Genomic DNA, 13,986 nt, shown 5'->3' with positions numbered 1-13,986 from the left:
CGTGGATGATAGATACAGAAAAGGCTAAAGGATCCGATTCCCGGACAACTGAAAACACAACTTGGTAATATCCGAGTCTAGACTAAGCCAGAGTAAATGTCTTTACATACAGTCGACTCCATGAAGAGGTTGACTGTTCCACGGCGGTTGGTCATCCTCAGCTGAATCTTTGGGCCTTTAATATGTGTCGGAGGACATGGTGAGAATTCTGCAACCAGGAAGTCTCATCGGATGTATCAAGCATGGCGTACAGCCTTTGCATAATCACGTCTTGATGAGACCTGAAGACGGCGTTCTTCCTCGGGAACCTTTTGCATGGGGTGGCAGTCGAGAACGAGGGAACGGCCACAGGCTTGCAACTAAGGTATTATTGACACCCCAACCTCCAATGACGGCATACAGCATACGGCATCCATCCTACTGGCTACCAAGTAGCCGGTCCGTTTACGTTACTGAAGCCAGCCGTACATGGTAACATCCGCCTTCAATGGTATGAAATGGGAGAACTCTCTGTAGCCTGCAGCGCTCTTGGTCTGTCGGTGTGAACCTGAGCAACCGTCAGTCCCATATGTACCTCCATATACGCGTGATTTCATTGATGGTTTGGGTGGAGTTTTGACAATACGGAGATGCAACGAGACATCCACGCAAAGACAAAAGTTTGCTGAAATATTGTGGTCAAGAGAAGATGCGAGCAACTGTACTCTGACGGCGGGGTCTGTCACCACCTCTAACCATCGTCCCGTCGTCTAGCATTCCCTCGGACTTGACGAGACAGAACTACAGTTGGTAAGGGGTCAAACATACGAAACCGGCACCAAGTGTGCGAAGGAAACAGGGGCGATGCAGCATCCGAGGCAGGAGAATATTGGTTGATTGGCGCAATCTGTATGCGCGGCAACTCAATGGCATTGAGTCTGGATCTAGGCAAGCAGGGGAGGGTGAATGACAGGTTGATTTGCAGGGGGAAAGGCTTCCTGCAGTCCCAGATGCTTGAGGGAGAAGCAGAAGTTGTGCGGTTAATAGTCGCCAAGTCCCATACTGCTAGTGAGCAAAGATTGCGTGATACAGACGTGCTCGTCCAGGCGGCTGACGCGACCTTTATACTTTGTTTCCTCCTAGTTGCTGGTGGCGGGGGAAGGGGGACTATACTGCAGTCGATTGGTCTATCTAACATGGGATAGTTATTTGTACAATTTCCCTGTTGATGGTGGCATGTTCAGTGCTGTGGCATCATCCAGGAGTTACTTGGACATTATCTCCGTTATCACCGTTGGTAATCAAGATCTCATGGAGCGAGCTGCTAGGCTGCTGGGCTCGGAGTTGCTGACTCGGAAGCGAAAGCGAAGGAGATTCCATGCATGAGGCAACTGTCCTACCGCTCAATCTGTAGCCCATGATCCCGTCGGGCACACACCCACTGTTAAATACATAATGCATAGTATATGGTGTATGCCGAGAGTCCCAAGGGCTTGCTCTATCTTATTTTGGGGGAAGGCCTGGGGCCACGACGTGCGCGTGGGGGACCAACCAGGTACATGTGGATTCAGTTATCCACCAACAACACCAATAACTTCCTTTGGCTTCAGTGGATTGAAACATTGAAGGCGCAAGGCCGGCTCCCGATGGCGCTTTGTGCCGTAAAGACCGAACCCACCGGACATGGGCCTGGAGCCACCAGTGAGAGGTGAGACATGATTGGCCAGAGTGTTCCCTGAGCTGCCAAAGGAGGCAATTCCACCTCCGCATTTTGTTGGTAGGGTATTGTTCAAGTTGTTCCATTCCATTCATGACACTTCTTTCAACCCTCAACCCTCAATCAACAGGTACCGAATAAGCTGATAGTGTGTGCCCAGGGGGCAGTTTTTGGGACAGTGAAGGAGTCAAAGACAAGCTTGTCATCGTCGACACCAGCAATCTCTCAGACCCGGCCCATATTGGCCAGTACATGTACATTATGGTTACTCTGCCAACATCTGCAAGCGCCTTATTTGCTCATATTGATCTCTTTCCATATTCCTATGATACACACACTTGAGCCAGCGTGGGATGCATTGATGTCGCAATTAGCGGCGAGAATGAGAGATCTGGAGCAATCTCACCCAGCACTAAAAACCACGTACAAAGAGTATAGCCCATCTTGCACAGTCCGGGTGGCTAAACACCATGCTTTTTCCCTATATATAAAACCTTGCAGTCTCCCGGCATCGTTCAACATCATCAACAGTTCAGCAGAGGATCTTATCATCCACAATACATTGCGTCAAAGACACCGGCATCACCAGCAGCAGCACCATCACCAACATGGCACCCTCGGCGATTGAGGCTGACGATTCGGTGAATACCAAAGGGCCGATTCGTGAGCCCCTTAAGCTCTCTGGAGCACTGAATGGCTATGAGTACTTCGATGTCACACCCGTCATCGGTCGAGAATATCCTACTGCCAATCTGGTTGAGTGGCTTAACTCCCCGAACTCGGATGACCTCCTTCGAGACCTCGCCATTACCAGTGCGTCTGACCCTTGTGCGATAGCAATCACTGCGGAAGTATATAACTGACACTAGTGTAGTCTCTCAACGGGGCGTCGTGTTTTTCCGGGCGCAGGATAACCTTACAAACGAGCTCCAGAAGAAGCTCATCTTGCGACTCGGAGAGCTAACTGGCCGCCCAGAAACTTCGGGTCTCCATATTCACCCCATACTCAACTCAGAACGGGAACTTGGTGGCGATGACCTTGAGATCAGCACCATTAGTTCGGTCCAGAACAAGAAGTTCTACTCTACAGCGACCCGTGACGCGACTTTGAACCCCAAGAAGCAGAGCACTGCTCAATGGCATAGCGACATTGCCTTTGAGCCCGTGCCAGCTGATTACACGTCTCTCCGTCTTGTTCAACTGCCCACCACAGGAGGCGGTAGGTGTCTCTCTGCCGATCATGCAATTTTCCTGGCTCCTTCTGCACTTTGTGTTGCTCCAAGACATCTCGCCGCTAACTCAAGTTGTTCTCCCCGCTCCCAGACACATTGTGGGCCTCTGGCTACGAGCTGTACGATCGCCTCAGTGAGCCGTATCAGAGATTCCTCGAGACTCTCACAGCCACCTTCGAGCAGCCAGTCTTCCGAGATATCGCCGAACGTTCCGGGTTCCAATTGTATGACAAACCGCGTGGTGCACCAGAGAATGTTGGCAGCGAGCTTAAGGCCGTCCATCCAGTTGTGCGCACCAATCCTGTCACCGGCTGGAAGAGCATCTTTCCTGTGGGGGGTCATGTCAAGCACATCAACGGGTTGACGGAAGAAGAAAGCAGGAGATTGCTAGACTGGTTCCTAGAACTAGTCTATAAGAACCATGACCTGCAAGTCAGGTTCAAATGGCAGAATAAGAATGATATTGGTATGTGATACGACATCCAGGGGCTGTGATTACACCATGGAAAAGACTGTGACACATGTACAGTCAAAAGCTGACAAGCTTGCAGCCATTTGGGACAACAGATCTGTCTTCCACACAGCGACCTTTGACTACCTGGACGGCAGCTACGGCGAACGTTTTGGAAACCGAGTCGTTGGTCTCGGCGAGAAGCCTTATCTTGACCCCAATAGCACATCGCGGCGTGCTGCTCTGGCCAAGGTTTAGTTGGCTGGGCAAAAAGAAAACCATGGTGTCGGTTAACTTGACCGTCATCAGTCATTGCTTATAATGATCATATTGAGTTCCTCTACCTGCTGTGACGGTCGCAACGATGCTCAATTTCAAGACCCGATGATGTAAAGTAGTTTCAAAGACAACGTTGACCACTCTATGGCATTTTCTCTTGGACCGAGCGCTCAGTGTCAATCGCCCTCATCGGGTGGCGCAATGGTAGCGCCTTACTTCCCGGTCTTCATGTTCAACCCGTCATGACCACTGGCTGGTAAAGGTTTTGGGTTCGAGTTCCAGTCCGACCGACAACCCCTGGCTTCTTCACAGGCGTTGTTTCATTTGTTCCTAACTGCAGTGATAGCTTTGGTCATCCTGCCAATCACTTGTCATTTCATCAGCATGCAAAGCCCGCGGCATCTTTTTTTGCGACAGCAACCCCACCAACTAGTCAAGTCTATCTCTTGAGCTTTACATGTGTAAATACGCCTACTCTATTACCGTCCTTCTAAACCCAGCTCAGATTAGGCGCCAACGGAATTGAAAAGAAAAGTGTATAACAATCACTATTCCTGACAGATTGCAATCCCGGTATAGCATCCGTCATTGCTGAGCAGTGCTCTCTTTGACCAACTGTCTATATCTATACTGTAAAGGCTGTCGCCCAAGTCACTCACGAGAACTTGACAGTGCTCCAAGTTGAGCTCAACCCGATGAGCTAAAATCTCTGGCACGCCCTTGTTATTGCCAACGAAGGCTTGATTTAAGGAATAACCTCTCGGATGCTCGTCGCGATCCGTCCAGTACAGTGTTCGGGTTTCAAAATCAATCTCGGGGTCGATGGACTCAGGAAGATTATCGAACAAGAGTTCAATATCAGACTGGATGGAGGCCGTCTGACCGGACGGAATCCCTATGCCTGACCTGAAAATTCCGCTCCGCAATGACTTACTTAAACCCTTTTGTGTCCAATAGATCTTGCCAGCCTTGGTGTCGACAGCGATACCAACACACCAACTCAGGGATGACAAGAGAGTGGAATCGCCATTGGCCGGCGCCGATCTTTGAACCAAAGCCTCGTGGTTGCTGCCGTCGTGGCCTACCCGATGTACGCCTATCCCTTTGCGATCGCAAAACTGAAGGCGCTTTTGGGGCTCGACCACTACGAGCTTCTTGGGCGTACATACACCCATTAGGAATGACAATTTGAACATCGCTCCCATCCAGCCGAGCCGACATGACCGACCCGTCAAGACTGCGTTCCTGAATGTAGTTGTTTTCAGTGAACGCCACCGTGTCGAAGCCTACACAGCCCATGAGCTGGCAAGGGAGCACTTGCGCTTGGAACATGTGCTGCTAATGCTTGTCAATCTCTTTAGGGTTGCTCACACCCTCCACAAGAATGACAAGAATATCACGCTTGATTGCGGCCCAGAGCCGGTTGGAAATAAACCTGTAGAGGAAGGGAAGGAGCACATGTTAGCAGGCGGGCGGACGGACGGACATGCAATTGGCGATTCGTCATCTGCCCCAGATTGGGGTTCTTACCCGGTCGACTCCTTTCTTGCGGTCACAGGCAGCATGCCACACTTGGACAGGATTTCATTCAGAAAGTGAAAGATGGCGGGGTAGGTCTCGCCATCTGTCATGAGCTCAACCGTTCGGATGTCTAGGGCATGGTGAAATGTTACAGATCAGACGGCGTCTTTCTTTGCTGACTACCTTGGCGAGCATGAGGCTAGACTTAAGGGTAAGCTGTTGGAGCCCAGTATGCAATCAGAAGGGGCCAAACGATCCAGCTCTACAAATGAGTTGATCTTGACCTCAATATTCTCAGGCACTGCTTCAACAACGAGCCAGGCGTTTCTAACAGCTGCAGCCATGTCCTCAATTGTTCCATACGCACCAGGCTGAACAGCGTTAGCATCGCCGGGAATGTTCCTGGCATACTGTCTCTTGTTATCGCCAAGGTACTGAACAGCAGCCTGACGTACCTCGGCAGATGGGTCTCGGATATGGACGCTGTAGCCGCCAGCTACAAAGCTGCAAGCGATACGGCGATCAAGGATACCAACACCAAGAATGGTGACTGGCCTGCATCCAATGACGGGATCTTTCCAGGTCATGGTCGGGATAGACGTTTTGTTGACGGCTGTGTAGAGGAACTGAAGTGTGTGAGAGAGCGAGTCGAGGAAGAAGGATCAAGGACCGGACTTGTTGGAGACCGGGCCCGCTTTCTTTGGTTCTTCACGCCAATGAATCAACAGACGGGCATTATCAACGTCGGCAAGAGTCCACTAATTTATATGCTTCTCGATCTTCAAACCCCCGCACTCCAGAAGCCACGGGACAGGGTATCACCAACGCAACGCACCACGGTTTGGGCAAGATCGAGGCCATCTCGCTCTCGACTGGCAGCTGTCCAAATCGACCGCCTGGCTTGACGCGTGTAGATAGATACTGAGAATAGACGCGGTAGCTATTCGTTCACCGCAACAGCCAAAGGGTCGGTCGGGGTTCTGTTTGTATGTCAGTTTCATTCCGGTCTGCCCGGACTGTGCTTCGCCAGTATGCTTGTCTATGGTGAAATCAGCAAAACCGCAGCCCCGCGAAAAGCCGAAACTCTTTGCTTTCGACGGCCATGGGCTTCATTTCCATGCGGAAGTTCGTAATTTCTCGAGCTCCGACTTTAAACTCGACTTGGAGGATCTGAGGCGAGGCGCGGCGCGGCCGCTTGTCTTGTGATTCACACCCGAGAGCCGCGAGCCGCCGTAAAGAACGTTGCTGGATGAATCGGCAATGATCAGAAACTGAGGAGGGAGGATGTGTGAGAGAGTGACGATGGAGACCGGGAATCTCGCCCGAAGCAAAGAGGCGAGACAGGAAAGGGTGGAACGCCTCTGGCTAATGTAGCTGGGATCGCCATTAACTTTGGACTATGACGTCAAAACCTCCAATCGGCGGGCCGCTGAGGGGCAGAAGAGGGTTTTCTGGAAGGCTCTGGCCATCTCTTTAAAGATCATGTGGGACAGCAAATGGCCGTTGCGGATACAGAGTAGAAGGGGACCCCGTCCGACAACAACAGTTTTTCAGTCCTCCAGATGGAATGCCATGACTTGCTATGGTACCGACATTTATCATCAATGGAGCACACTAAACCCTGGCAACACTACTCTACGATATCCCAACCAAAAAAGAAAAGTCATTGGAAAGGGTAAACCGGGAGCACGGATTTTGTGACAGCAGATCTCATCAAGCAGCAATTACCCAACTGCGGCCGACGACACTAAGGTACTTTTGTGTGGGCCGCCGCCCATGGTGCAGGCGAATACGTTGACAGACCTGGAATTCAAGGCACCGGGCGCCATCGCCAAGACAACCGATCAGGATTTCTTGTTTAACATCCAGCAAACGGGTCCGTCCTTGAGATACTTAGTCCCTTTGGTTGTCCCAGTATGTACGGCCTTAGCAAGTTGTCACTTGCTCATATAAAAAAGAGACTTCATCAAAATGTAATGCACGCGGAACTTGTTCGGGCACTGTTTCATGTACCCGTCGAGCTCCTCGCGGAGCAGGATGTCGGCCTTGGTGTTATTGGCATATAGCAGATTCAATCTTGTCGGGTCCGACTCATCTTCGCAGATTGACCGGATCATCTGGAACATGGGCGTGACCCCTGTGCCGATATGCTTGGCATATCCACTCGGCTTGTACTGAATGGCTCTCTTGGGTCCGCGGATGTCGGTGGTCTCCAACATCCATCTTCTCGAGATGCTTGGTCATAAGGCTTTGGTCATACACTCGACGAAGAGCTGGATACAGCCAAGGTTGCTGCTATTAGAGACGGGAATGTAAGAGCCTGCCACTGCCTTGCCCTTGATAATGGCTCGCAGGGCGATATGCTATCCTGTGGGCAGGCCGAGAACGTCATCGGGGCGCGGCAATGCAAAGACACCCCGGTAAACATTGGGTGATGACAGCGTCTTGCGCATCAGTTTAAAGGGCCTCCATTATTGGGGTTCAACCGCCCCCCTCCCTTCCTATTCGCTCTTTTCCGGTCGTTCTCCATTGATCGTGCCACTACTGAGCATACTGGAATCATCAAGACTGGTACTTGTTGCGCGGTGCTTTGACACTCGGCGTGATGGGTAGCGGGTGAACTCCTGTTGGACATCAAGCTTTTTCCAGGCCCAGAGGGCCGCAGCTGTCGTTGCGCTCACCTCGGCCAAAGTAGTGATGTCAGCACTAACCAAAATTTGGCCAAATCTGCTCGAATTTGGGGCCAGTGAGGGGTGCAGGATGTCTCTGGCCTCAGAAACTGCTTGTCAAGCAGCTTGACAAGCTGTTCAGCTTTTATGTAGGCTTTTTGTCCTCTTATCAGCATCATCGTTCCGGCCCCGGCAGCTACGACGGCGGCAATGCCTGGAAGGCCCTGCCTGAGGCCGCATGTTCGGCTTATTTTCGGAAGGACAATTACGGCAGCTGTCTGGCCGACATCAACACAAGTTGCTCAAAAGACTTTGATGGAGGCAGCGCGGTCCTCGCTGGCAAGGTCACCAGTATAGAGCATCTTGAGCTCATCGTTTGCCTCGATGGAATGACTGACTTCCTTGAACGCTTCAGTCGCATCAATGCCAGCCACTTCGTGGAGGACGGCAGCATCTCCCGGATGGTCATCAAAATACTTGATCACATCATAAACTGGATTATCTAAGTCAGTTGGCAGTCAGATTGCTACGGCCTGTCTGGGCCTTGGGCTAACCTAAACCATGAGTGATCACCCAGACGCCATATGCTTTGTTGCGTTTCTGAACATCGGCCAGTGTGTAAGTAGGTGTTGCGGCCGATGATTCTGCTATGTTGATCGTATCGTTCATATCCTCCAGGGCCAAAATAGACAATGCTGATTTGTTGAGAGTTCGCTGCCAATCACAACCAGGCTCCAACCGGGAAAAAAAAAGGGAAGGTGGAGGTAATTATCTGAACCACAGTAGAGAAAACATGGCAACAAGAGCTTTTCTAACGCCGTTACAGGCAACATCGCGCTGGTATATAACGCCGGTCCTGTCTGGAGCTGCCTGTTAGTTGCTGAAGGTCTCGGCATCTCCTAACTCCCTTCCTTCAGAGCAGAATCCCCATCACCGGATTGATGAATGTGTTGAGCTCAGCCCTTCGTCTCGACGCTGCGGCCCGTTCTTGGGCTGACTCGCAGCCCGGCTTTTTTTCTCGTCGGTCGATCGAGAGGTGCCTGGTTGTTCGGGACCTCATCTCTGACTCTCGGAAACAAGACGCCTGGCCACAGCAGAAACAACGCTGGAAACGTGGCAAGCGTGCAGGACTTTCCACGGCAGGCTTGCTCGCCTATCGTCTCTTCCATCCTCCTCGCAATGGAATGTGGGAAATAGTGCCACGCAGGGTGTCGGGGCTGTCGGGCTGTTCGGATCCTCACCTTCACTTTCATCCAAGCCTCGCAAACTTATCCTATTTCTGCAGTCGGCATGTAGAAGCATCTTGGTCTTTCGGTCGCGATCGATTTCGTGCTGACGGAGTATCGGTTCTCGCTGCCAATATGATTCCCCGATCATCACCTTGCCGTTGTCCAGGGGCAACTCTTTTTTGTCCTCAGATATAGGCATATCTTCGCTGGTGTATCGCCATGCTGTGTGTGCCGACGAGGCCGGGGATGTACCAAGTCTTTGTAGAAACAGAAGATGAACCGCCATTTTCCTTCAGTCATCCCCGGACACCAAGTCTCTTTCTCGAGGTTGAGTATTCAACAGAGTACTCCGTTGTCTCGCCACTTCAACATTTAAACCAAGCTGACCGTTATACCCTCATGGTATCTAAGAGCTTCTATTTCGCTGGAGACTCCCCAAGTACAGCCAAACCAGTGCCATCGACCCTGATGGCAAGTTCGAGTACCTTAGGCGTGCAGTTGCGTTAGCATTGCATGCTGCATTCACCCAAAGGTTGTGGTCCAGCTGATGCCCTTAGATGGTCAACCTAATGTCTTGTCAGTGTCCAAATAGCCGAATATTGACGACTCATCCTCCAATAGGACTCAGTTTCCATGTATTAGAAGAATATGATGCTATCGCAACACTGGCGGGTGTGTTGGCAGTGCCCTGCCATCGCTGTGCGTGTTGACTGGCAACCTGTTCAAGATCCCCGAGGCCCTTACAGATCTGCCGTTCATCTCCAGTTTTTATGAGATCTTCACAGACCATCCCGGGAACCATTCTCAACACCCCCAAAAGTACGGTCGTGTCATCAAAACAACCAACACGGGGAAGACCACCTACTTAACCGACAGCCCTGATGTTGCTCTGGTCGCCCTCACTGAGTCCGCTAATTTCACCAAAAAGATCGACGAGGACCATCCGCTATGGGATATCGAAGACAACATCTCCATTTTCATCAAAAATAGCGAAAATGAGAACTGGCGCCTGACACATAAGTTCCTCCCTCCCGTCATGGACCCCAAAGCCATGAAGCATCACAGGAGTGTGATGCAAACCGTGTACGGTAATCCTTCAATGTATTCGACGAATTGGATGACTGTGGCGAAGCCTGGAACGTGTACCAGTTTATGGCTAAGTTGGCATCACAGACCGTGGCCAAGTTTGCGCTTGGCACAGTTCTCAAGCAGTTTGAGTCCAGCAATACCCCCAGTCCACAGTGTGGTAACGAAATTGTCAACCTGCTGGCCCTCAACAAGATCGTCGTTGCGCGAGGGGAATGGTACCACTTCCTGCCCTTCGGTAACTCCGCGCGGCTCGAGATAGTGCAGAAGACAATATACGAGTATCACCAGTGATACTGGAGTAGACACTCATGTATATAGGACCTAGCTAGCCGCTCGTTCGTAGAAGAACATATTACGTAGTTGCTCAATTGGGCCTTAATAGTCTAAAAGATTATTTCACATTTGGCATTCCCAGACAGCAACAGGAACAGTTAACAACCAACAACTGGTGACCGCAGCGAATCCCATACACTGCTGTGTGAGGACCTCGTTCCCTCAGGTTCTACAACCTGGCCACTACTGACCCCAGGAAGACCGACGCCTTGTATATTTCCCCACGGGGCAAAGGTGTGACGAAAACAAGTATGGACACATCCAGAATCCATGTAACTGGCGGAGGGCAGGACGTCGTGCCATCTCACTCCATCAAATGGCTGGTAGTTACTCTCGACTCACGCCTCAGCCTCAAAGCACAGGTCTCGGCAAGAGCAACAGCCACGATCGCGGTAGCTGGCCTTCTCACCAGGATCTGCAACACTCGCCGCGGCCTCCCCCCAGCAGCGGCCCCACGAATCTTCCGCGGGGCCGTGGTACCTTCGCTTGCATATGGATTAGTGTAACTGGACCCAGGCCCTATGCGAGCGGGTTCCAACGGCAGACTCGTACCTACAGACACACTGTCAACTTTCGGGATCGCGGGGCAGGTGATTAACAGGACCTTACGCGCTCTCTTCCCGGTGTGGCGTACTATCCAGACCCAAATGCTCTACTGGCTGGTTAGAACTCCGCCGGAACACATTTGGAGTCTGGAGCGCTACAGGTGGCGATCTCGGGCTGAACGTCTCTCCGCCGGCGATCCGATCTCCATTGGACTCGCCGCAAGGCCATGGAATGGATGGTCTCGTTTACATCAGCTGGCACACGGCGTCAGGCCTAGTTCGGTACCCTGGGAGCCAAAACGGCCCGGCCTACGAGCTTGGCTTGGTCTCCAACCAATCTCGCAACCTAAACCTCCTCGAGCGCCACCATTCGATATACAACGATGGTGGGCAGAGAACAAATTAGCATCCTGCCTATGGGATGGCTGGTCATCCAAGGCCTTTTTGGAACTCCCTAGACACGTCCTGGGCCGTTGGATACAGGAGGTTACTGACCATGGAGACTTTGCCGAGTACCATCAACGTTTTGGCCACTCCCCGGAGGCCATCAAGACTTGTGTGTGCGGTCAGGTAGTCCTCCGCGGACACCTCGGTATGTGTCCTATTGCTAGGTGCAGCCCGGCTCGATGCGCGCGCTTTTTACAAAACCTTTAATTTATACCTAAGACGGCTAAACGAGTTCCGTCAATATAGGGAGATCCTCGACCCGCTGACACCAGAACCAATTCCCATTCACCCAGTTCCGCCTCGCTTTTCCTCACCTGCCGCCAGAGCAGACGTAGATGAGGAGTTAGACCCACTTGAGATTGTTTTCCCACAGGCTTTTTCCAATGGGTAACTTCTCTCTTTATACTTTGTAAAGAATATGCCTTTTTCTTTCCTTTAAACCACGCGCAGGTTTCTGCCATTAGGCTTTCCTTTGCGCAGGACTTTATAAGTTGTAAGTAGCTATAGATAGTATAACTATGCCCGCCGGCGTCTTGGGCACGGCCCAGTACTCCAGTAGGGTAGAACGTGGTCGAAAAATGGAATCATCATCATGATGTAATAGAAGATAAACACAGCAAGCCAAATCCCTTTCATAGTTTGCCTTTTCTATGAATATTAAGCAATTAAGCATGCGAGGGAGAATATACTCAGCCACTAAGGGACCATGAATAACCTAGAATTAGAAAACTGTTAGTACTTCGCTAAATATATGATAGAAGAACCATGCTAATACATTAATCAATAACACCACGATATCTCATCATCTCTTGGAAAGATTCGAAGTTAATGGGGTATGGTGTAGCGGTAAGAACAGCGACTCTCAACTACGAGTGCTCGCTAGCCCGAGGTTCGACTCGCCGTATCCGAGATAAAGCTATACTTTGTAATTCCTCAGTACTGACCCCTAAAAGGTTGCCCTGCTCGCTGCCATATAGTAAGACCCTAAAACCCCCAGAAAAAAACTCTCTCAGTCAACACCCACTGTTGAGCCCGTCTTAATTTCTTTGGCTTGACCAAACTTAACGTGGTTATATACATTGCTGATTGAAAAATTACCGGTCCTGTATATATCACTGCAGCTCTTCCTAAGGCCGGAAAGTAATAAAGAAACACCATTGTCACACTCGTAGCCGCGGCCAAATTCTCAAGACCGAAAACTTTACACGACCTTCTACGTTTAAAACCGCTTTACAAATTACCTGTTCTCCCTCAGCGTCGATAATATTTATTTCTTTCCAGGTGATATTGACTTGAATAAAAAAGTAGCCTATATGCTTATCATTTCCTCTATCACTCCAGGACCTTCTGACCAGAGTTTCATTAACACGTGCGTTTGTCTCTTCGAAGATATGGCTTAAAAATTTTAAGGCCTATAAATGATGATTATATAGTGCCTTGCTAGGTTGTTGTAGACAGTTGAATATTTAGGTCACATTTCAATATTTCGCGTAGTAGAGCTATTCATTCAATAGCATTTATTCGACCATATTAGCAATACTTTTTATAGTACGTTCAGAAATCGAAAAGTTATAGCGCCGTTTATCCCAATTGGCCGATTATAATATAGTTCATAACATTGTCACGTTACCTATTGTCACACTGCCTGTTAGAACTAAATATATCTAAATACTACTTCAGCCTTTATTCCTCAGCTTGTCTGCCCATCAGATTGTAATTAGCGAAGTAAGTGCCCTCCTATCCTCACTCATACAGGGCATCCTTCTTGAGACAACCACCCTCCCATACCTACAGCAGGGCTCCTTGGCTCCGACTGTTGCAATGCTACAGGCTGGAGCTAACATCCTGGCTGCTCTGGGGAGCGCCAGGGATGCTCAACTTAGGGAGATGAACGCCACCATCTCCGTCATCGAGAAACTTATCAACGCTGTCTCGGCAGTCGAGAACCAACTCGAATGCCCGCTTGAAAAACAGGCCAGCAAAACGATCATCGGAAAACTTCACTCGTTCCTGATTCGGGAAGCAACGCAGAGGACACATGCTCTTCCTCCCTCTCCTACCACCACTCCTCCGACTCCTTCCGAAGCTTCTCTCCCAGAAGCTTCTGCCCCCGCCATTGATCCGGCCTCTCCCGAGCCTCGGAGCCCCCGTGTTTGAGGAAAAACTGGGAAAGGCAAGGAGACATTTCGAGTATATTACGCAGATAAACTCCTTGCAGAAAAAAGGGAACTAAAGAGATTAAAATAAGCATTGCAGACAGTTGGCCAAATCAACTGGTGACCTAAGCACTTCTGAATCTTTGTAAATACTCCCATGTCTCTAATTATATACCTCAAACCAACCCTGAGTCCCTCTCCTCAGTTGTAGTTATATCGTCATAAATCCTTTAGAAGTATATTCCAGATACAAGTTCAATGTAACGGTTACTACAAAGGCTTGTTTACTTACATTTCCACCTCCATCAGCTTCTACTAACTGCTGTTGTTGTTACAAGC

General features: G+C 50.3%; 6 protein-coding genes and 1 non-coding gene across 7 annotated transcripts; 4 read left to right on the top strand and 3 right to left on the bottom strand.

Annotated features, from left to right (window-relative positions):
• Nucleotides 1-2,304: 2,304 nt before the first annotated feature.
• On the top strand, nucleotides 2,305-3,637 carry CTHT_0031660 (uncharacterized protein; the record flags this gene model as incomplete). The annotated part of the gene is made up of 4 exons (XM_006693544.1): nucleotides 2,305-2,509; nucleotides 2,571-2,915; nucleotides 3,020-3,394; nucleotides 3,465-3,637. The coding sequence occupies 4 exons, from the start codon at nucleotides 2,305-2,307 to the stop codon at nucleotides 3,635-3,637; spliced, it is 1,098 nt and encodes a 365-aa protein (XP_006693607.1).
• Nucleotides 3,638-3,845: 208 nt separating this feature from the next.
• Nucleotides 3,846-3,948, top strand: CTHT_0031650. The gene is made up of 2 exons: nucleotides 3,846-3,883; nucleotides 3,911-3,948. It is a non-coding gene; the product is annotated as a tRNA-Arg (tRNA).
• A 258-nt stretch (nucleotides 3,949-4,206) lies between these two features.
• CTHT_0031640 (uncharacterized protein) lies at nucleotides 4,207-5,766 on the bottom strand (the record flags this gene model as incomplete). Its single annotated transcript, XM_006693543.1, has 6 exons — nucleotides 4,207-4,212; nucleotides 4,318-4,754; nucleotides 4,828-4,960; nucleotides 5,030-5,093; nucleotides 5,189-5,309; nucleotides 5,385-5,766. 6 exons carry the CDS (start codon nucleotides 5,764-5,766, stop codon nucleotides 4,207-4,209), a joined length of 1,143 nt encoding a protein of 380 aa, XP_006693606.1.
• A 1,350-nt stretch (nucleotides 5,767-7,116) lies between these two features.
• Nucleotides 7,117-7,398, bottom strand: CTHT_0031630 (uncharacterized protein; the record flags this gene model as incomplete). Its single annotated transcript, XM_006693542.1, has 1 exon — nucleotides 7,117-7,398. One exon carries the CDS (start codon nucleotides 7,396-7,398, stop codon nucleotides 7,117-7,119), a length of 282 nt encoding a protein of 93 aa, XP_006693605.1.
• A 752-nt stretch (nucleotides 7,399-8,150) lies between these two features.
• Nucleotides 8,151-8,517, bottom strand: CTHT_0031620 (uncharacterized protein; the record flags this gene model as incomplete). Its single annotated transcript, XM_006693541.1, has 2 exons — nucleotides 8,151-8,341; nucleotides 8,403-8,517. 2 exons carry the CDS (start codon nucleotides 8,515-8,517, stop codon nucleotides 8,151-8,153), a joined length of 306 nt encoding a protein of 101 aa, XP_006693604.1.
• Nucleotides 8,518-9,725: 1,208 nt separating this feature from the next.
• CTHT_0031610 (monooxygenase-like protein) lies at nucleotides 9,726-10,457 on the top strand (the record flags this gene model as incomplete). The annotated part of the gene is made up of 3 exons (XM_006693540.1): nucleotides 9,726-9,749; nucleotides 9,805-10,144; nucleotides 10,210-10,457. 3 exons carry the CDS (start codon nucleotides 9,726-9,728, stop codon nucleotides 10,455-10,457), a joined length of 612 nt encoding a protein of 203 aa, XP_006693603.1.
• A 2,855-nt stretch (nucleotides 10,458-13,312) lies between these two features.
• On the top strand, nucleotides 13,313-13,648 carry CTHT_0031600 (uncharacterized protein; the record flags this gene model as incomplete). The annotated part of the gene is made up of 1 exon (XM_006693539.1): nucleotides 13,313-13,648. The coding sequence occupies one exon, from the start codon at nucleotides 13,313-13,315 to the stop codon at nucleotides 13,646-13,648; it is 336 nt and encodes a 111-aa protein (XP_006693602.1).
• Nucleotides 13,649-13,986: the final 338 nt, after the last annotated feature.

This window comes from Thermochaetoides thermophila, assembly GCF_000221225.1.
Source record: "Thermochaetoides thermophila DSM 1495 unplaced genomic scaffold scf7180000011816, whole genome shotgun sequence".
NCBI classification, from domain to species: domain Eukaryota; kingdom Fungi; phylum Ascomycota; class Sordariomycetes; order Sordariales; family Chaetomiaceae; genus Thermochaetoides; species Thermochaetoides thermophila.
Note: the sequence above shows the minus strand (reverse complement) of the source record. Positions and strands in the feature narration are given on the sequence as shown.